At 40.6% G+C, this 22,763-nt stretch overlaps 1 protein-coding gene across 6 annotated transcripts; it reads right to left on the bottom strand.

The window, feature by feature from the left end:
* Window positions 1-168: 168 nt before the first annotated feature.
* ift88 (intraflagellar transport 88 homolog) lies at window positions 169-22,763 on the bottom strand. 6 transcript variants are annotated; one of them, XM_030757509.1, is made up of 28 exons: window positions 22,552-22,763; window positions 22,270-22,332; window positions 22,115-22,174; window positions 21,692-21,745; window positions 21,497-21,560; window positions 21,115-21,184; window positions 19,449-19,539; window positions 18,706-18,810; window positions 17,987-18,089; window positions 16,303-16,649; window positions 15,889-15,959; window positions 15,686-15,772; window positions 15,236-15,335; window positions 13,061-13,066; window positions 12,017-12,103; window positions 11,659-11,845; window positions 9,591-9,699; window positions 8,929-9,079; window positions 8,694-8,809; window positions 8,184-8,236; window positions 8,016-8,081; window positions 7,788-7,894; window positions 5,887-5,959; window positions 4,996-5,046; window positions 4,352-4,366; window positions 4,086-4,136; window positions 2,155-2,262; window positions 169-569 (listed from the first exon to the last, which is right to left on the bottom strand). In XM_030757509.1, the coding sequence occupies exons 1-28, from the start codon at window positions 22,630-22,632 to the stop codon at window positions 448-450; spliced, it is 2,598 nt and encodes an 865-aa protein (XP_030613369.1). In that variant the 5' UTR covers window positions 22,633-22,763; the 3' UTR covers window positions 169-447. The 6 variants fall into 6 exon arrangements, with proteins under 6 accessions (XP_030613369.1, XP_030613370.1, XP_030613371.1 ...); XM_030757510.1 differs by having other exon boundaries at window positions 4,996-5,043; XM_030757511.1 differs by lacking the exon at window positions 13,061-13,066.

Raw genomic sequence — 22,763 nt, 5'->3', positions numbered from 1 at the left:
GCTCTTCAGACAAACTGGAATCTGCAGTACCGCCAACATTGGCTCTACTTTTACATTAAGATACTTTTTTTTTTTTTCCTTTTTAGCTTTAACTAACAGAGACAATCAGCAGTTTTTACTTCACGTAATCTGTTATGAGAAAATGTCGCATTAATGCTCAGATTCAACTTCCTTTTTGATAAAATGATTTCTCTTTTAATGATATAATAAATAGCACAAACAGGAACAAATAATAATAAACATTTATGGTATGATTACAAAATTGAAAACAGAAACTGGAATGGATGAATCAAACTTTGGTCCTCCTGCCGTTCACACGTGGGCATCTGAACATCGTGGATTAACCAAGAAACGTAAACGTGCTGAAGAAGAGTTTGAAACATTCTGTGGTGAAGCTTTGGGCTCTTGACTCAAATGAAACAAAGAGTTAATGTTGTGCTAACGCAGCTACTCTGGCAGCAGGTCGTCTCCCAGCTCTTCATCTGCAAAGTCGTCATCCTCCACGCGCTTCTTGGCTCCAGTCTTTGGTCTCTCCACCTGAGGCCCCAGTGGGTCCACGTAGGATGCATCTGCACACGGGAGGAACAGCTTGTCATGAAGTGTCTTGGCCCGCTACATGTTTTTGGCAGCATGTGGCGCTGATGAGAAGTTTCCACTTTGAAGTTTGCACAGATTCGGGTTTTAAAAAAATCTGGCTTATACATATATTCATGGATATAAATAATAATTGCTTTCTTTTTAAACAATTGCAGTGATTTCAATTCAGTTTTTAGACATTTTGCTTTGCCAGGAAAGTACACAGAAGTCGAAGCATTGTGAAGGATGCAGAGATGTTTCGTTCTTTGCAAAATTAGGAAAACAAAGTGAATTAAGTCATCGTCCTCTTCCTTTATAATTTATGTTATTAGGAAAGATGAAGAGATGGATCAGAAAGAAAACACAATCTAGCAGATCCACAGTGCATTTTGTCCAATTTGATTTGTTAAAGTTAAACATTTTCTCTTATCAGCATCAAAGATCAACAGACAGCTGGCGCCGCAGCTGCTTAAGATGCTCTCAGCCTTCCTCGAGTGAGCTGTTAATCTACAACTGTAAGACATGACTAGATGGAGGGGTATGGAGAGCCCAAATGTCCAGTGAAAGTGAACTGGACATTATCTGGTCTAAGTGAATGGTACAAAGTCTGTGATGTACTGATTTGTGTTGAAACATCGAAGGTAATAGTGAGGCGAATTCACAGCTATCAAACAGGAGTTGTGTGCAAATAAACTTAGCACAGAAAGTTACTGAGGCCACTGTTAAATGAAGTAAGACTGCCAATATTCTCCTTACAAATGTGGCACCACTTAAGGGGAAATAAACAGGCTTTCCAATGGTATAAAATTTATGATCAAGAAGCACTGTTACAAGAAATAATCAACCAAATACACATTTCCTTATTTTTGTGCTAAGTTTATGTTGCGTGTGGACAAAAGTACTGGGCCACCTACAAGACCTGCTCGGTCATGGAAACCTATGACACGAAGCTCCCAGCGCACAGTTTCTGTGCTGATGTTAATGCCAGAGGAGGCTTTGACCTCTGCAGTTACTGAGTCAGCGGAGCGTTGGCGACTTTTGCACTATGAGCCTCAGCAGCTCAGTGACCTGAGTTGCTGTGGTTCTTGTTGCAATGGTGACATCCTATCGCTAAAGCACCATGCTCAAATTCAGCGATCTCTTTAGAATGACTCCTTCTTTAGCAAACGTTTGTAAGGGCAGACTGTGTGGCTGAGTGTTTGATTTTATACACCTGTGGCAATGGGACTGAAAACACCTGAATTCAAAGATTAAAAATACTTTTGCTCGCGTAGTGTATCTGTAGAGGACTATCTGCTGTGTGCTGCAGCTCCTGAGGAAGGAAAACTTACGACAATATCTTTATGATCATCTAAACCTCAGAGTGTGTTTGGGAAACAAGGCCTTGATTTGTTTCAGGATTTCAGCCATCCATGTAGCAGGATGTCTCAGCATTAAATGAAGTGAAACTGAACTGAGACACCCATAAACCATTTATATGATTATTTATATATTTCTAAGACAGACATGTTGCACAACACATTAGGCAGGCATTATGTAATTGACCGCAGAGACAAATGGAGAAAAATATTTCCTCACCCAGTTCTTTTGGACTGCTGGCCTCATAAGGCTCATTTGAACCAGGAAGTGACCTCATTTTGGCGCTCAGACGCTCTCCTTTAGTGCTGCTGCTGCTGCGACCACTGTCTGTACAAACAAACAAACAAACAAAAAACATGCAGGAACACACACATATCCTGGATCATGACATTTTTAAGAGCATTAGTCACACCCAAAATCCTCTTCTGACACAGTTAAAAGGTGTTTACCTGTTCCTCAAACCCTGAACACATTCACAGTTCTTAAGTTTAAAACCACAGCACTGCCTCTGACTGTCGCCTGCATGTGACTGACTGCAGTTTTCTTGCACACGTTCACTTAGAAATGTATTTTTCATGGCCCCAGTTGATCACTGACACGTCTTTGGCTGAATGTGTGCAGAAAAAATAAACCAGTTAATGACTGTGCCATCGTTAATCATTCCTCCCCAAAGTGAATAATCTGGCAATCACTACTTGCTGTACAATAACGCATGTTTAGGATGTTTTTGTGAAAGGGGAGATTTGGTCAAACAAGCCTACTGTTCAGCCACTAAAAATGTAAAATGTAACACTCACTGTAGCCCACTACACAGACCCAGCCCTGATACATTTGACAGGATGTAATGAATATGCTGGATAACGTGTACGTGTGTGTTCCAGGCTTATATGATGGGCTGACAGGGCAGGGCAGTGATATGAATTACAGACATGACTGCAGACAGCAGCAGCCAACATCTGGCTGCCAGGTAGCCTTGGAAACCTTAGGGGATCAGCGTCAGAAAGCTGAAAAACAGGAAGGAGGCCCGATGTTCCACCTTCCCCTCACGGTCCCAAAAATCTCACAATCTGCAGGCGAAGTGAAACCTCGGCTGGAAAAATCAACTTTTTTTTCCTCCCTTTACTTGGAACAGTCTCGCATGCATTTCTCTTTTAGTTTACACAACCCAAAGACACAAGTAAGAGGGATAACACGACAGGCTGAAAGCTAAAGTTAGAACCAACATTTTCACAATCAAAAGTCGTTACAGGTGAGTTTTATACACCTCCAAAGCACAAATAACTCTTTAGGAGATGCAGCTCAATATAGATGAGCCAACTTTCTAGCTTTTAGAACTATATTTCCTTATTAAAGTTATTTTAAAAACAAAGTTACGGGAGCAAAAACTCAACATGTGTGTAACCCTATCCTAAACTAGTTCATCTCTTTGAAAAGGCAGATAACAAAAGTGATTTAAAACAAAAAAACAGTAGACAAAAAAGAAGATCAGCCCATTTTGACACACTTGTCTCTTGTTCTGCCACGGAGTTTCACTGGATTCATATTACAGAATGACACAGCTGTGGATACGTGAGAAAACAAACCCCCAGATTCACACGTCAGTCACGAGAGAGCTCGACCGCACAATATGCAGACTTCACAGAAAAGATGGAAAACTCTCAAGTGCACGAGAGGTTCTCTCAAATATCCGAGAGACAATTGGGCCGTCCCCCCCCTCCCCTCCTCCTCCATTCAGTGCAAATGTTGAGCATTGCGGCTGCATGTCAAAAGACTTCGGGCCCAGTTCCACAGTCAGATTTCTTAACTTGGGAAAACCCACTTCTGCTGTGTCTCATATGCAGCACTTCACTCAGATGATTTTAAGCATTTAAAATGATTTGCGCTCATTTCTAGCCCTATATTGAAGTCTGACTCTTCAACATCAGACTTAAGCATTTCTAATGACACTAGTGCTATTTTATAAAAAAAAAAAATTAAAAAAAGTATGATGCTATTGCTCCATAGAAGAAAATCACCTGCATGTGCAGACACCTTGGACTGACTGAGAGCTTTGTCAGCGGTCAGCTAAACTGACAATGCAATCCTAAAAATGCAGTTGTTGTTACTCCTTGTCTGACTACAAATGGCCTAAATGTCAGAATCTTACGTACCTCTCCCCGAGTCCAACAGCGGACTCAACTGTTTAGACTCAGACTGTGACGCTGGGAAACAAAGAGGAAGCAGAGTGAGAATACAGATGAAGACAGAAGAGCCCGAGAAGAAGACGGGCAGAAAGACAATTAAAAAAAAAAAAGAAGGAAAGATTACAGAATTGGAGGGAAAGTCTTAGAGCACAGAAAGAAGCAAAAAGGTCTGCTATGTGCAGTGAAAAATGATGGCAATAAATGTGTCTGTGGTTTTCAACCTCCCTTCTCACCTGCTTTGACCTCATCTGGTGTGCCATGAGAAAATAAGAGAAGGATCTGTGTTTTAGTTCAGCAATTGAAATGCTCTAACCAATATTTAAGGAATTGAAAGACTGAACATGCAAGATTGAGTTGAACGATCTCCAGCAACCGTTTGTGCTCATTTTAACAGATGCAGTTACAGCCTCTGGCACTGCTAAGCTATGGGACAATGAAACGTTCTAATCTAATTTATCACGACACAGAGGATTAATGGAAGCCCTGGCAGACTAGAGCAGCAAGCACATTAACAGGTGTCCGTTACACAAACTTATATACATACAACTAGACGAGACAGGATCCTGCTGGAGACGTTCAGCTGCACAGCAAAGAAAAGCTGGGCCTTGTTACACTTTTTGGAAACTCTCTACTTTGTCTGGATTACATTTGAAATTTGCCAATGGTCCAGCTTTCCAGCGCCAGAGCCAGAGTGTCTGTATTTGTTGTGGATCTGTGGTGAAGGAGTGCTAAAACTTTGGAAGTTCAGCCTCTTCTGTGTCTGCTGTGCCCTTATGCTCAGAGTGCTCAGACCTCCTTATCCTGTGGGATCCTGTGGGATCCTGTAGGACGAGGAGCTCTGAGCATATCAGGACTCAGTGCAGTGAGAAATATATACCCATAATGCTGGACTTCTTAGGAGGGGTGAGGACAGGTGTGGAGACGCCTGCTGCAGCATGTACGAACAACAGATAGAGAGGGAAATAAAGAAACGGTGACACACAAAAACCAAAAAGAATGGATTTGATGAGGAAAATGATGATGACCATCATTATAGACCAGGTAGTGTTTAACCAAAACATAAACATCTCATATGTTGAAATCCTGTTTCAGCTAAAGCTGCCATGAAAGAATTTAGCCCTAAATAGAAATGAATACAGCCTAAACAGCGTACACCTGCATGAGCATTCAAGTATATATATTTGAAACACCGCTCCACCAAGTGTGATGTACGGGGAGCTGGATACACAACAGGCTACTATGCACTTCCAACATTAATAAAGCTCACACATGTTTATGCACTGTATGTTCATTGAACTTGGAATTACATCCAACCCACACATGGAGATGGTTTTTTAAATGTGATTCTCATCAGATTTTTATAGATGTGCCTCATTCTGGGTACTCAGTGTGCTTTTTCCGCCACTTGCAACACAACACAAAACAAGTGTGAGTTCAAGTCCATAATGACTTGAAGCAGAATTGATGCTGCTCAGAGAGAGCAACGATGGACAACACGGAGAGCGCAGTCTGTGGACTGATGCCACAGACAGATGTGTGTCTGTCTCTCTGCTGGCTGGATTTTGTGCAGCTAAAGCTAGAAGGAGCAGTTGCTGGAAAGCCACGTCACCAGCACAGTTAGGCATTTACTGACATTTGCATTATTTACACAGCAACGCAGATAGGCTGATAATGTGTGGACACGCAAATCTGATGTGATTTACAAATAACAGTGGAGACAGTGTGTAGATTTAATTTGAGAAATAAATCTTATTTGCAGCTGACTCACCAGCGCTCCCTGCACTGCTCTCTCTGCCTTCCCTTCGACTTCTCGCGCTGCCCTCCCGTCCCGATTTGATCCTCTGCGGGGGGGATAAAGGAGAGGAGAGGAAGACTAAGAAACGTATGAAAGAAACTGCAGCCTGGGACATAAATAACAGTTTGACTTCAAAAGATATTTGCAGTTTTTCCAATCAGATTAGAGCTCTCCAAATAAAACCGTGCCTCATAAATGAAGCAAGTTTCTTTGGCATGAAAACAATCTGGCAAAAAAAAAAAAAGCTAAGCCACAACATTAAAAGGAATTTGACACTACTGTGCAAAAAATAAAAATAAAATTACAGGAATAAAAACAAGGATATATGAGACACCACGAAAAAACAATCACACAAAGCTTCGGGCAGAACTAGCGCATTGATTTCATATATTAGGTTATTGCTATCCTCCCATTCATCATGTCATACACTGTGCGGTTTGTCTTATCAGTGGGATGAGCTGCTTTCCACTGTCATTCAGTTTGAAGAATTTGGGGGATTATTGAGTCAACCCTCTATCACTCTCTGCAGGACCGTCTCTGCTCCAACAGCAGCTGGTTGTTATTTGACGAACTCATCGGCCTAATCTGTTCCTGGCTTTGATAAATCACTCCACACGACCAAAGCACACGGCTCTGTTACTTTGGCTTTCTTCAAAACTTGACTGACCCCAGATCACCTTTAGTTTATGGATCACAAGTGTGTTGTTTGGAAGCCACCAAATAATCATAATGTAAGAAAAAATGCAGAAGTCATTCAAAATATGCAGAGTTGTTGTGCTGGGCGTTGATCATTTTCTTATTCAGCTTTTATTCCTAATATACAAGATAAGAGAATATTCCTGTGATCCTGGCAGGGCTACATTAGTAAAACTTGTAAAAATATTTTGTTGCTTCAGAGACAGATGCACAAAACTACAGTGACCCTGTTTGTACTCATCAGTGTAGTGCTCTTAAATCCAAAAAGGAGGAATAATTTTAATGAAATATGAATACAGCACAGCATTAAGTCTATACAAGCAGTGGGATAAGATCCAATTAGACACAAGCAAACGTTGTTTGCCAAAGCAAGGATGTGGCTCAGTGACTTATGTCTCCAGTTCATCGAGGTTCAGACTGATAAAGAAAACACAGGCTTCATGTCTACCATCAGAGCAGATGAGAATGATCCCTTGGCTGGTTAGATTCAAACCACTGACCACTTCTCTAATCCATTCAGACGTTTGATGTGACACAGAACAACCCAAACAACTGCACTGGCATCAGACCTGAAAACAATTCTCCAAACACTAAAGCTGCTTTTAAAAGGGTCCGAGATTACTGTCAGCCAGGTGTTACACAGCTGTATAGCATCCGTCTGATTCATGGAAAACAAATAGAGGAGGAAAACAGCTGCTTTTCATGCAGTTGCGGAGCTGTAGTGACCACGGTCCAACTTTGCATCAAAAGGACGCCTGCACCTTTTAAATCAGCGTGCTCTCGTCTGGGAACAGATGTCAGGACACCGTTAAAAAAAAAAGTGATGAAAAGACGATTAATGAAAGTGCCTGAAAGGTTTGTGATGCACAACTGCAAAGTAAACAAGTAAAACATCAGGCAGCATGTTAACATGCATCAGATGTACCCCTTTATACATTACATCACCAAACATAGCGGCTTGAGATGGGGTTTAATTAATGTAAACTTGAGCTAAGAGGCAAGATGTGTGTGTCAACTCACCATTCAATTTTATTTCTATCTGTTTTGATTTGCTTTTTGTGTTTTTTTCTGCAACTTCTTTTTAATTTTCCTTTAATAAATGTAGAATTCAGATCCGCTAAACAGACCATTAGTTTGTTTACAGAAACGCTGCTCAGTAAAAATGTCTGACAGCATACCTGTTCTTTGATTTCCTTCATCTTCTCCACCTTCTTCAGCTTCGTGGCGTAGTCCTGGACTTCCTTTAATCCCATATCTGTGCACAGCCGCACCAAGAAACGTAGGCCTGCACCCAAAACACACACACACACACACACACACACTTTCATTGTCTTTACACTGACCAGGGCTCCATCTGTTGTTGGTCAAGAGTTCTATTGAAAACTGTAACAAGCAGGATGAATTACATTCCACATTTTCTGGAAACTTTCGGTGGACGTCTTTATAGGTGTCCAGCGCTTTCTGGTAGTTTCCTGTAAAGGGAAAAAAAATTAAAATAAACAAACTCTGCTAGAGCACATTGCAACCTTATGTTTTTATGCCATGGAAGCTGAAGTGAAAAGTGTCTTTCTCACCACTTCGTCTGTAGCAGCTTGCCACCATTAGCTGCCACTTCACCTGGGTTGGTCTGAGGAACACAGCAGCAACACATCTGCTCAGATTGAACACACACGCCTGCACCTAACTGAAGGTCTTGTACTAAACTTCAAAAGACTGCATAGTACATATGAATATAGCACACTGACAATTTTAATACATTTTAAATGCCATGATATACTTCTTCCTTATTTGTAGGACAACCGCTCAGCTCTGAGTGTATAAGCATTCCTTCAGCCATTCTATGAGTGCTGAAAGGTGGAAAATCCATTTACCTTGAGATTAAAGAACCTAAAACAACCATTAAAGCACTCAATAATTAAATTTAATTAACTTTGTTCTGGAACAGTTCCATATAAGAAGTGATTAACACATTCATTCAAGTCAAAAAATCATTCAAACAAGCTTAAAGTCTGAACTTATCATTTCATTCCAGCCTGTTTGCAATTGTTCTGTCTTCTAAGATAACGTTAGTAGTTGTTACTTACTGTATTAGCGCGGCTCTTTCAAAGTACTGAACGGCTTTCTCACCGAACTGTGTCTCGATGTAGTAAGCTCCGAGCCACTCGATCACATCGATATTGGAGGGAAAATACCTAAATGACTGCACAGTAACACAACCCACCAACATCAGTTTGCTTAAAGGTAACAAGTGCTGAAATGTTGTGTTCAGAAAGTAGTCTGTAGATAGAAAAAAAACCCATCAAATTAAGCTTCTGGTACCTCATAGTAGTACTGGAAAGCCTGGGATTTGTCCCCCACCCCATCATGCAGTTCTCCCAGTTTTGCCAGGGCCTTGGCGTCTGTGGGAACTACACTCACGACCTGCATCAGCCACTCGATTGCCTGCTCAGGATTTTCCAGAAGCTCGTAGCTGAGATTTAAGTGTTGAGGACTTATAGATGCTCATATGATGATATTTAGACAAACAGGTTTGAATCCCTAAATGAACTCTTTCCAGCAAAGCTTAAGGTACAAATGCAGCATGTGTGACATACAAACAAACGCAACACTAAAACGTGACAGATACATTGGTGATTTAAAAATCTGATATTTCAATATAATGACCAATATTTTTTTTTCTCTCACACACAAGAAACACAAACAGCTTTCTTTTAGGAAACAGGTTTACATGCTGCCTGACTCTGTGCAGCTTGTTGGTTGTGGTTTTCTGAACAGGTGTGTTACCAACAGGGAAGATGTAGCGTGCCCTCTGGTGAACAAACTATGCAACATCAACACTCATTAATGTGTTGTAAGAGCATTTCTCAAATCAATTTTTTTTTTTACTTTTTAAATTTTCATTGATGAGCCGTTATAAATGCCAATAACAATAGATTCACAAATATAAAATCGATAAATGGATCTACACATCAGCAGGATACAGGCTGGCCAGTTGGTACATAACTTGGGCGCTGTTCCTTAGAATGGCATGGAGCTTCAGGAAGCAGTCCAGCGCCTCCTCCAGATGATTCATTCTTTTATAGGTCAGGCCTGAAACAGGTTTTAGGGGGAAAACAGGCTGAGTAACTTTGGCTCTACGGTCAGTCTCGCTGCTTTAATCAAACACGTTATCTTCATGTTGGTGTAATTTTAATGCAGCACACTCTTTACTTAAACAGACTTTAAAATAAACCTTTTCACTTTTACTCGCTTATTTGCTCTACTTGCTTTATTATTAAAGTATTTGTGTATTTCAATAAAGCTAGCCCTTCTGACTGCATCTCTACTAGTGCACTGCTCAAAATATGCGTCCATACCTATTCACAGCGTAGCTTCAGCCAACTTTCTGCTATGAGTAGCAGAAAGTTGGCTGAGAGATTTAGACAGACAGAGCTTTCATATTTTTTTTTCCCCAACAGTCAAGAGTCTGGATTTAAAGTTTAAACAATGTTAGCAGCAAATATTAACAGAAAACAGTTCAGAGTACAGCAAGATCTGTTTGTCAGTGCTGCTCTCAGAAGGTTTATATCATTAAGACATTCATCACCTCCTCACTGCCCACCACCCTCGACCCACTGCAGTTCGCATACTGGCCAGACAGACCCACAGACGACGCCATATCCTTCCTCCTCCACAAGAGCCTTTCGCACATAGACACTGGTAAGGGGAACTATGTGAGAGTGCTGTTTGTAGATTACAGCTCAGCATTCAACACCATAGTTCCCTCCAGGCTGGTCTCTAAGCTGCTGGACCTGGGCCTGGGCCCATTACTGTGCAGGTGGGTTCACAGCTTCCTGACCAGCAGACCACAGGCAACGTCATCATCAAGTTTGCTGATGACACTGCTGTTGTGGGACTAATCTCTCACAATGAGGAGACAGCCTACAGGAGAGAGGTCTCCTGCCTGGAGAACTAATGCCAGGAGAACCACCTCCTGCTCAACGTCAGCAAAACGAAGGAACTGATTGTGGACTTCAGCAGGAAGCAGCAGAGGAGCTACCATCCACTTGTCATCAGTGGTGCTGAGGTGGAAAGAGTGGACACTTTCAAATACCTGGGAGTGACCATGTCACGGGACCTGTCCTGGACTCATCACATTAACATCACTGTGAAGAAGGCCAGACAGCGTCTCTACCTCCTCAGGCGGCTGAGAGACTTCAAGCTCCCACTCAAGGTGCTCAGGAACTTTTACACCTGCACCATCGAGAGCATCGTGCGTGGGAGCATCACCACCTGGATGGGAAACTGCACTAAGCAGGACTTCATGGCCCTAAAAAGGGTGGTTTGTTCAGGTGAACGGACCATCAGAACCACCCTCCCCAACCTGCAGGACATTTACACCAAGCAGTGCAGGCTGAGGGCCATGAAGATCCTAAAACAGCCCAGCCACCCCGGACACTCTCTCTTCTCCCTGCTCCCATCAGGCCGGCGTTACCGCTGCCTGAGGGCTAAGACTGAAAGGTTGAAGAAGAGTTTTTACACAAGCCATCCGTCTGCTCAACTCTGAGACCTAACTGGACTATTATTGCACAATGTAAATATTATAATCTATAAATCCATGTAAAAGTGTGTATAGTGTATAGTATATAGAGTATAGTGTATAGTGTGAATTACTTATTTTTATTCTTCTTATTTATATGTGTGTGTATATATGGTAGCTGGTACAAAATACATTTCACTGTGCATTGTACTGTGTATAACTGTGCATGTGACAAATAAACACTATCTTATCTTATTAATAACAGTATTACTGACACAAGATAAGCAGAAAAAAAGGCATAAATAAGAAACCTCTTTTCTACACTGCTCTGGGCCATTTTTAGCTCCTATTGCTTTGTATTAATAGTCAAGGTTGACAGCTGAAAGATGTCCTGTGAACAGATCAGTGAAGTCAGGTCATTAACCTAAGTTCATTTGAAGCACTCCCACCCTCACTCCCACTAGTGAGCGATACATCATACCCCCTGATAATCCACTACTGCATTCCTACTGCATTCAAGGAGCACTTACCAAGGTTGTAAAGGGCCTCGGTACATGAGGAATCATTCTTAAGTGCTTCTTTGTAGAACTCTGCAGCCTTTTCATAGTCCTGTTTGACAAAGGCTGTGTTGCCCTTGTTGACAAGCGCCCCCGGGTTGTAACGATCTGCATTCATAGCAAGGTCAGCATATCGTTCAGCCTGGTCGTAGTCCTTCTCCTGTAACGTATTGTTTAGGGGAAGATGGTTCAATCATCTCCCAACTGTAACATTTAATATCAATTTTTTTTTACAGTAAACCTTCAAGTATTTTGGTTTTTAAGGTTCTGAGTGTTCTAAATGTTCAGGATTTGACAGTCTAGTATTAATTAGTAATTAAGAGACTCTTACCAGAAAATAGATGCAAGAGAGGTTAGTGGCTGCAGTGCTCTTCACTCTGCTGTCCTTCTTCTCAAATGTCTTCAGTGTTTCTACTGCCTGAAAACACATCGCTCATTGATATCAAGGGTTCTCTAGTACGCCAGCATGTGCTCAGTAATGTGGTATATTTTAAGTACAAGCCTATTTCCCCAGCATATAACACACAAAGAAACATAAAAACCATCATTATTAAGTTATTGAGTCATTGGTCTTTTAATAAAATATTCCAAATATCAGCACATTGAAGAATATATTAATTTGAGATTACATTTTTTTTTAAAAGCAGAGGAACTACCATAAACACAAAGTACTTGAAAACTTTGGAACCTAAATATACTGCTTAACACAATTAAAGGAACACTTTTTAATCAGAGTTTAGCATCAAGTCAATTAAACCTCTTAATACTGATCTGGTCAGTTAAGTAGCAGAGGGGGTTGTTAATCAGTTTCAGCTGCTTTGGTGTTAATGAAATTAACAACACTTTTCTGTTTTTCACTAGCTCTGCATTTGGCTAGGGTCAGTGTCACTGCTGGTTGTTATGTCTCTGTGAGGACATTCTGGGGAAATTTTCCAACTGCATTGGTGAGTAAAGGTTAGCATTTTCACAAATCACCAGCTTGGCTACAGCTGCACAGATGACACAGGTTACACCACCAACGCTTCTATGTGTAAACAGTGTAAAAGCACCACAGCATGCATCAGATGTAAAACCAGTACCTACAGGACAGTTAGTTACTACAGTTATGTTACTATAACTACAGACACTAGAGCTGGTCAGTGTCATCAGTCCTTTAATGTTAGCCACAGTGCATGTCCTCCACTGCTCAGCTGTGTATTAATAACAAAAGATCCTTCGTGCACAAAGACTTTCCTCAGTGGTCTGTGGGTCAATAACTGCCACACAAACCTCTCCTAGCAGCGTCCTAATTTGGAGATGCTTAAGAAGTAACATGTCATCAGGAACAAACCCAGCACAATCTAAATGTGACCATGGAAATGGAAAGCACACATACCTCAACCTTAGGCATGCAGATGGGGAGAAAAGAAAAGCAAAAGAGAATGGCGGGCAATGAGAAGGGGAAATATTGAGCTGGATACTGCTCTGTTCAAACAGCCTCAGCAGGAGAAAACTGACACATTTCAAGAGTGCTGGCCAACAGTTTCACAATGTTGTTTAACAAAAAAGAAAAAGAAGAAAAGAAAAGATGGAAACATAAACAAATATAAAAGGATAACCACAGGATAAAAGGTTTCACATGTTTAAAGGGAGGGAAATTCCACTTGTTTATAGTTTATATGTACAATTCCTACTTTAACGCATCAACCTTTTCAGGTTTAGAATTATATTTGGAAAAAAAATAATGAAGGTATGGCTCCGGATATCAACTTTACATGACAGACACAGAAGAGGCAGGATACTGAGGGACTGTTGTGGTATCTTATTTAGGTCTAAAATTCAGTTTGGCAATTTCGAGATACATATGGCAAGGAAGAAGACCACGAATAAGATTTTGAACCTTGCAGTTACCCAAGGACAGAAGGGGGCTAGCATTACCCTGCCTTAAGAGTTATTATATAGCAGCACAGCTAAAAACTCTCGTGAACATATGCAATCCATCATATTCAGCAAAATGGAAAGACATAGAATGTGCTATGTCACCCATGATACCACTACAAGCCATAATAAATGATAGCAAATTGAGAATACACATTAGGGAGGAGTCAAACTCATGGTTGGGTTTATCTCTTAACATATGGAATAAGATTAAATCAAAATATGGGTTGGCAGAGCAAAGTAGAGTACTTAGTTGGACTGTATATGAATCAGATTTTAAGGCCAATGTATCAGACAAAACTTTCAGCAAATGGGAAAGGGATCCGAAGATATTCTGGGAGGTGGTTAAGGAAAATACTGTACAAAGCTTTGAGGAAATAAAGAACAAATATGGTTTAAATAATAAGGATTTCTTTAGATACTTACAAGTGAGGCATTATACTGAGGAACTATTGAAAAAGATTAATTTAGCCAAGTTGGATTCGGGGATAATTAAATGTTTATTCTAGCAAATGATTCAAATGTGGGGGGAAAAAATTGTTTCTAAATTGTACACAGGTTTGGAAAATTTGAAAGGTAGTAATACAATATACATAAAAATGAAATGGGAAAAAGAGGCTAACTGCAGGCTGTCAGAGGAGAACTGGGAAGAGATATGTGGGCAACAGTGGAAAACCTCTTGTTCCATATCATGGAGAGAGTATGGCTGGAAGAATATTGTAAGATATTTCATTATACCAGCACAAAGAAAATACCAAGATACAAGATGCTGGAGGAAATGCGGTGAAAGTAGAGCTAATCACTACCACATTTTCTGGGATTGCCCCAACCTAACACCATATTGGCAGGAATTAAAGAACTGTATAGATAAAGTGTTGAAGGTGAGCATTCCATTTACATTTGAAGTTCTGTACATGGGAAGAGGGATGGACAGGTTAACAAGTTCTGCTGATAAATATATGTATCGAATTATGTTGGCAGTGGGTAAATCACTAGGAACTGGCTGAAGGCAGAAGTTCCTAAATGGGAAGATTGGGTTGATGTAATGCATAATATTTATATGATGGAAAGGCTGACTTTTTACATTAGATTAGAATATGGCAAATTTACAAATTATTGGAAAAATTGGTTGGATTTTATATCACCGTTGAGATCAGATTTTGTTGAATAATAGTTTGGGTTTGGGGGAACCCTTATAGTGCTACAGAATGTAAATAGTTTGGATGTAGGTAATATTCAGTGAGAAGATTGAGAGGGAGGAGAGAATGGACAAGAAAACCTATTCCTGTTTTGGAAGTGTTGGGATAGGATGTGCAATATAGAGGATAGCAAAGTAGTTTTGTACAAGACATGTACGAATTGTGTGCACAACTCTTCATGGATGGTGTTGGGAAAAAAAAATGTGTAAATGTTTTGGATGTACACTTGCTTGGAAAATCATTTTAAAAAAATTGAAAATTGAAAAAAAAAATAAAAAATCAGTTTGGCAACAAATTATTAAGAGTGGAGGGTGACGTTTATCGTTTGCTTTCCTCTGCTCCTATTGTGGCTCTAAACTACACAGACCAAAAATAAAAGGAAGTTCAAATCAAGCAGTATTGCCGTTAATGCAGCTGAGACAAAAAACTCTTACCTGGTTAAAGTCCTTCAGTCTGAGGTGGGTCATGGCTTTGCTAATCTCTAAATCGTTGGCAAGCTCAACATACTGAGAACTCTTCAACATGTCAACACACCTTAAAAAAAGCAAATAAATAGATAAAAACATACATTCAGTCTTCACGTGTCAGATCTCATCATCATTTGATGAAATAGCAGGTGTGTGAATAGAGCTGCTGTTTGATTTTTGGTTTCTGTTTCTCAGTGTTGAAATGGTATTCCTAACATATTAAAGGTACATGTGCATAATACGTACATAGTCTGCAGCTATGCAGCCTCATATACAACTAAACTGTATACACTGTGTATTCTGACACCTTTCTATCAGAGCCAGCATTAACTTTTTTGGCAATTTGCGCTCGAGTCGCTCATCTGTTGGCTCAGATCAAAATCTTTAGCTGTGCACAAAAGGACAGCAGTAACAAACCAGTCAAATCCAGCAGCAAATGAAGTCTCAATTGCCGGAGCAATAAGCTTGGCTGCTGTCATGATGTACTTCTCAGCCAGGGCTTTTCTATGAACAGCATACAAGAAGAGAGAGGAGCACATGAATTCAGGAAATAAAAAGCAGTACAGAGGTCTGATGGATCGAGGCAAAGTTGGGTTTGTGCTGTGTGAACATTTTCTTACCGATCTTTCTCCATCTGGTGAAGCTTGTCATTCTTAATGGCCTCAATGACCATTTTGGAGTGAGTGTCATCCTGAAAGAGCCGACAGGACGAGGCTTAATTCAAGGTGCTTAGAGTAACACGTGTATTCATTTCCTGCACTTTAGTGTAAATATTATTGCTCTTTACATGGTCTTTAGTGACTTCCAAAAGAAAGAGAAGTCATTTAGAAAAATTTTGTCCACCTGAAAATCATTTTAGCTCGTTTGTTTTCCTTATACAGATCAGGAGTATAATGGTGTGATTAGGCTCTAACTTAAAAAATTAAGTCACAGGGCTGCGTAATTCAAATATACCAGAGAAATGACACTTTGAGTGAACGTGAAACTAGACGGGGCAGTCAACTGAAATTATATAACAGATCACTGTAACTCACAGTGGATGAGATGTATTTGTCCTCATCATCAAAGCCAAGAGGAACAGAGATTAGCTTCTGAAAGGCCTTCTTCATCCTCTCCTTGTCACCGACAGCATAGTAGCACAGCGTAAGGTTGTAGCCCGTCTTGATATTTGGACTCTCACTCATGATGTGCTCGAAAGACGTAATGGCATCTGTGTACTGGCCCATGCTGATAAACGTCACACCGATATTCTCCATGATCTTGATCCTCATTTCCTTGTGGGCATTGGAGATCTGATCCAGTGCCATTCGGTAGAACTTGATGGCTTTAGGGTAGTTCTTCTGTTTAAAGTAAATGTTGCCCATGTTGACCTTCAGACGGCCTGGAATAGCAGCATTTGTCGTTTGAGGGGAACAAAAACACAAGACAAGTGATATGAAAAAGAAAAACATGAGTTTTTCTTGGTGCCAGTAATCTGGGAATGTTTCAGCCACTAATGGTGGAGAAACAAGAACATCCTGATGCCAAAGTACTGATGATGTTTTAGCAGCTTTATATTCTCTCAGATCTTACCCATAAAATGGGGATAACAGTGCAAGTTTGTGGACAATCTCACCTGTTGGACAGTTATAGAGTTGGTTATTTACATTAAAGGTGAAACAAATAGTTTTTTTATCCAATATCCAGCTCCTCTCTAGAACTCCAGTACATCCTTACTGCTTCCACAGGAATTAAAAGGGTAGAGCCAGGTGCTGCTACTCAACTGCATTTGATTAACTGATAATCAGCGAGTGTGACCACTTCTATAAAAATACAAGTTCTGACAGGTCTGCTGGTCTGAAGTGTTCAGTTGTATTTAATGCCACAGTTTTCCCAGGATGGGATGTTCCAGGAAACTGACCCAAAGGTCAGACCGTGCAAGGCTCAGAGAAACTGCAAAAAACCCAAGAACTACATCTCACAATCTACAGGCCTCAGTTAGCATGTTAAATGTTAAATTTCATGACAGTGCAATTAGAAAAAGACTGAACAACTATGGCTTGTTTGGAACGGTTGCCAGAAGAATGCCTCTTCTCCCTAAAAAGAACACGGCAGCACAGCTCAGGGTTGCAAGGTTGCATCTGAACAAACCAGAAGACTTCAGGAACAAAGGGGAGATGTTTTGGCATAACGGACAGCACTACGTTTGGGAAAAACCAAACACAGCAAATCAGCACAAACACCTCATACCAAATGTTAAGCATGGTGGTGGTGGTGGGGTGATGATTTGGACTTCTTTTGCAGCCACAGGACCTGAGCACCTTGCAGTCACTGAGTCGACCATGAACTCCTCTGTCTACCAAAGTATTCTACAGTCAAATGTGAGGCCGTCTGTCAGACAATAGAGCTTGGCCAAAAAGCTGATTGAAATGCTGTGGTGGGACTTTAGGTTAACTGCATAAATGAATGCCCACAAAGCTCAATGAACAGAAACAACATTTTAAAGAAGAGCGGGCCAAAGTTCCTCCACAACCATGTGAGAGATCGAGGAAGATATACAGAAAATTATTACTTCAAGTTATTGCTGCTAAATGTGGTTCTATAAGCTACTGAATCATGGGGTGAACTTAGTTTTCACAGGACTGCAGAGAAACTTTCTTTATCACATGAATTTATTCACAAGGGCTGACACAGACTAAGTCCAGCAGTAAGAAGTATGAAGCTGAGGGGTGTGCTCACCTGCATTACTGAACATTTTATTCTTCACAATGACCTGGTAGCTGTTCAGGGCCTCTGGGTACATTTCATTGTTTTCATACTGGTTGGCAAGGTTGAGCAAAACCTGGTAATGAGAGAAACATTCAACATTTCTAAATGAAATCATTAAAAACAGATGAAGTCAGAAAGTTATTCTCAAAAACAAACTTTAAACTTTAGCTGTCTTTTGATAGCTGTTCCTTCCTGCATAGCTGAATGGTTAATTCCACTGGCTATGGGCACAAACATGTGCCCTGCTTGGTGCCAGGTATGCATTTGCTGTGTTTCCCTTTAATATGAAAATAAATTAATCTCCACTGAATGAGAGAAATAATAAAAGACTCTGCAGACACCACCCACAGCAAACATTATGCTTCTGTTTTAGTTCCAAGGAATTAAGTATCAAGCATTAAGCATTTATGGTTTCTTTCCAGAGCCAATAGTTAATGTAGATCAGAATGCAGCTAGAGGATGTAGGGCAATCTAAATGAAAAGAACAACTTTGCTTAAATTTTGACTAGAAAAATTCTCGCTCACTTGCAGTAAAAGAGGGTGGAGGTATATGTGCTCATAACTTATCATTTTGTTTTTCGGGCTTTAAAAAGTTTAAAAAGACAGCACAAAATCATCACAGGGGTCCTTTTAGAAAGCCAATGATTACTCTTGAGTACAGCGTGTACAACAACCACTGCATGACTTACAGAGTAGGTGAGGTCAAAATTGATGTGGTCCGTACTGCCAGACTGTTCCCTCTGTCTGACCAGTGCTCTCTCCTTCCTCCCTGCCTCTTTGGCTTTTTCAAGGGCCTGTACACACACACACACACACACACACACACACACACACACACACACACACACACACACACACACACACACACACACACACACACACACATACACACACACAAGTCAGTCACTTCTGAGTAATAATCATGAATATGCACTCTGGTGTAATGATGTAATGATTCAGAGTTTTTTTCTGGCCTATTAGACATTCTGGTGCCCACCAAAAAAGGCTTTGGCCTTCCACCTGTAATAACATTTTTATAAGCAAATTTTTTTAAGTGGTCAGAAATCACAGAAAAATGCACAGACTGCTGTTAAGTCAGATAACACAAGTAAGACAACACAAAGTCATTGTATGTACAATACATCCCCAGCCTCCCCTCAAAGGCCAATTTTATGTAAAGAAAACCCTGTAATTTTTCACACATACAGTATCAGTCAAAAGTTTGGACACACTTTCTCATTAAGTGTGCCCAAACGTTTGACTGGTACTGTATGAAAACCACTGGAAATAGGAAGGTTGATACACGTTAAGTCCTATGGCTGTTTTAGCTATCACTCTGGTAGAAATGTAAGGAGTTCCTATACAATTCAGTATGAGAGTATGAGAGTCAGCCAACATTAGTAAAATGTTTGTTAAAGAAGAATAAGCTGACCAGTTGTAAGGCTCCTGTGCTCTGTGCCATGCAACTCTCCTCTATCAGGTCATTCACTTGCTTCTCCAGGATCTTGATCTTCTCCTCAGGCCTGCAGGAACATGAAGCAGAACGAACAGGGGTGATTTGCTTGAGAACCAAATGATCTCTAACTGCTTCATAAGACACAGCTGCTTATAGGCAGCTTGGAATTTACCTACACATTAAAAGGGTGAAGAAAACATTCCTACCCTCTATGAGTAAAATTTGCAGTGGACGCATAATACAGTTTTTAAGATGCAGAGTACCATAAAGCATACGCAACCTAAACATAATTTTCCATCCATTCGCTTCCGCTCATCCTGTTCAGGGTCGCAGGGGGGCTGGAGCCTATCCCAGCTGTCATAGGGCGAGAGGCAGGGTACACCCTGAACAGGTCACCAGCATGTCGCAGGGCCAACAGAGAGAGACAGACAACCTTTCACAGTCACATTCACACCTATGGGCAATTTAGTGTAGCCAAATAACCTAACCCCTGTAAGTGCATGTCTTTGGAATGTGGGAGGAACGCAGAGTACCTGGAGGAAACCCACGCAAGCACGGGGAGAACATGCAAGCTCCACACAGAGAGAGGGAGATTGTTGCGTTACATTTTTTAGATACAACACCTTTTTATGACTGAAATCTAATGGATAAAATACAGCATCCACACTCATGGAGCACTTTCTTAGTAGGAACACCTTGTTTGCATTAGGTAGGACCCCCCTTCTGCTTTTAGAACCGCTTTAATGCTTTGTAGCGTAAATTCAACAATGTGCTAGAATAATACCTCAGATATTTTTGTCCATATTGACATGATACTGTAGCATCACACAGTTGCTGCAGATTTGTCAGCTGCTCATCCAGGATGCAAATCTCCCATTCCACCATAACCCAAACGTGCTCTACTGAATTGAGATCGGGCTTTGTTGGACATTTGAGTGCAGTGAACTCACTGCCAATGTTCAAGAAACTAGTTTCAGATGATCTGAGCTTTGTGGTAGCCATGAGAAGATGGGTTGACTGTGGTCATAAAGGCATAGACATGGTCAGCAACAATACTCAGGTAGGATGTTTTGTTTAAACAATGCTCAGTTGGTGATAAGGGGCCCAAACTGAGCCAAGAAAACATCCCTCACACCATTACAACACCACCAGCCTAAACTGTTGATACAAGGCAGGATGGATCCATGCTTTCATGCTGTTGATGCCATCTAAATATCACCATCTCGCAAACTCAAGACTCATCAAAGCAGGCAACATCTTCCAGTTTTCTACTGTCCAATTTTGGTGCGTCCGTGTGAGGCTGAGGCTGGAGTTCACACGGACGACTACTGTCATCCAAAAACAGGAGTGGTTGTGTAGGAAAATCCCAGTAGATCGGCCATCTTCAAAGTCAATTAAATCACTTTTCTTTTCCATTCTGATGCTTCGTTTGAACTTCAGCAGGTCGCCTTGACCATTTCTATGTGCCTAAATCTACTGACTTGCTGACTTGTAATTGCTTGATTAGATTTCTGCGTTAAAGAGCAGCTGAACAGACATACCTAATGAAGTGGTCAGTGAGTGTATATACAGTATACATACATACATACCTAAATGCAAGCCTTTTCACCCGGAAACAAAGCAGTTTAAAGGGAAAACTTACGTATCCTCATTCTTTGCTTCAAGTGGAGGTGCAGGACCTCTGGACTGGCCCAGAGGGTCAAAGGTTGAGCCTGAAAATATAAATCATATCAATTCATCACTAAATCACTGCAAGGGGAATGACACAATGCTCATTTAATTGTAAGGACAATTAAATCTGTCCTTACAAAAATACACAGAGGTTCACATTAGCAAAAACTGTTAAATTCTATTTTTTTTTGGAGAAAATAAAAAAAAAATAGAATAAAAATCTTGTCCCACTCAACTGTGTCTATTCCTGAAGTATATCTTCTACAATACAGACAAAGTTTAACCCACATCAGCTCACACAGAATAAAATAGATGCAACAAACAATTTCTGCTGTTCACTTCGTTAAACTCACCACGACCCAGGGAGGAGGTGTAACCTGCTGCTCTCACAGCAGTCATTGGTCGGGCTGCCCCGTCCTGTTACATGTGAAAACAATAAAAATAAGAAATGTAATATAGTAAATACTAATCATAATGATTAAATAAATAATACACTAAAAAGACATGCAGGACTTTAGATGCGCATTTCATTGTGTAGTAATCCTCACCTGCACGGCGCCAGTTATGGGTCGTCCCATTGAAGAGGCCATAGGAATCCGAGACTTTGTGAAGCAATAAGATCAATAACACTAATTTAGGTTTATTTAACATGTAAAAACAAACAAAAATGTCTTCACTCATAACTGACAATTAAATTTATTTATTGTATGGTGTTACTGCACCAAATTTGTTTTTTTTTTTTTTTTTTCAGATGAGTTCTTCCTGTCCAGCAATTTTATCACGCAGATTACTGTGAAACAATCATTGTAATCAACTGCATACCTTGACACCTACCAGTGATTTAATCTGACCAACTTCTGCTAATTTACGTTCAACAAACAACTGCACTTTGAAGGAAGTCTGTGGCTGTGCTGTGCTCATTCAAAAAACATCTCACTTTTACAGGATGATTTTTAGTTTACTGTACATACTCCAAAGGAAGTTGCTAGAGGCCGAGCTCCAATCGCAGTGCCAGGAAACTTGGCAGTCATCTGAAAAATGAAAGACATTTATGTGTAATTAAACAATTTAGCAATCACACACACACACACACACACACACACACTAAACAATACTCAGCGCCTACCGGGGGTCTTCTTCCATGACTTGTCCTCACTGCTTCCTGGAAGCCCACATCATTCTCCAGCTCCTTCAAATTGGTCAAAAATCAATCTTTATTCTTTGGATACCAGTTGTCCAACTCAGAAACAGACATTTTACACACTCAAGCAAGCAATTTTAAAATAAAAACTTCAAACAGCTCGTCTTTCGCCACGACATTAACTCATACAACATTCACGTGAAACAATGTTATCTATACGCTTAAAAGCCAATGGCTTTATAATGTAGTGCTAGGTGGTTAAGTCACCTCCGAGTCAAACGTCGGATTATAGTCGTTGTAACCCGAGTATAGGTCATCCTCCTCTACAGCCAGATGCACATGTTCCATTTCTGTTTCTCCAGAGAGGTGGCTTAAGAAAATACTCCTAAATGTCTGAAAAAAAAAAGTTATCAACGCGAGGTAACGGGTAGCGGTTTGTTGTTATAGGATTTAATCCCACAATTCAACGCGGCAGAGGC

Source organism: Archocentrus centrarchus, chromosome 21 (assembly GCF_007364275.1).
Source record: "Archocentrus centrarchus isolate MPI-CPG fArcCen1 chromosome 21, fArcCen1, whole genome shotgun sequence".
Taxonomy (NCBI): domain Eukaryota; kingdom Metazoa; phylum Chordata; class Actinopteri; order Cichliformes; family Cichlidae; genus Archocentrus; species Archocentrus centrarchus.
Note: the sequence above shows the minus strand (reverse complement) of the source record. Positions and strands in the feature narration are given on the sequence as shown.

Coding starts and splice junctions, on each gene's coding strand:
- ift88 (XM_030757509.1), bottom strand. CDS start 22,632: ATGGAACATGTGCATCTGGCTGTAGAGGAGGATGACCTATACTCGGGT. Junction 16,650..17,986: donor TAAAATGTTCAGTAATGCAG/GTGAGCACACCC, acceptor CTGCTATTCCAG/GCCGTCTGAAGGTCAACATG. Junction 5,047..5,886: donor GAGCAGTGCAGGGAGCGCTG/GTGAGTCAGCTG, acceptor TACATGCTGCAG/CAGGCGTCTCCACACCTGTC.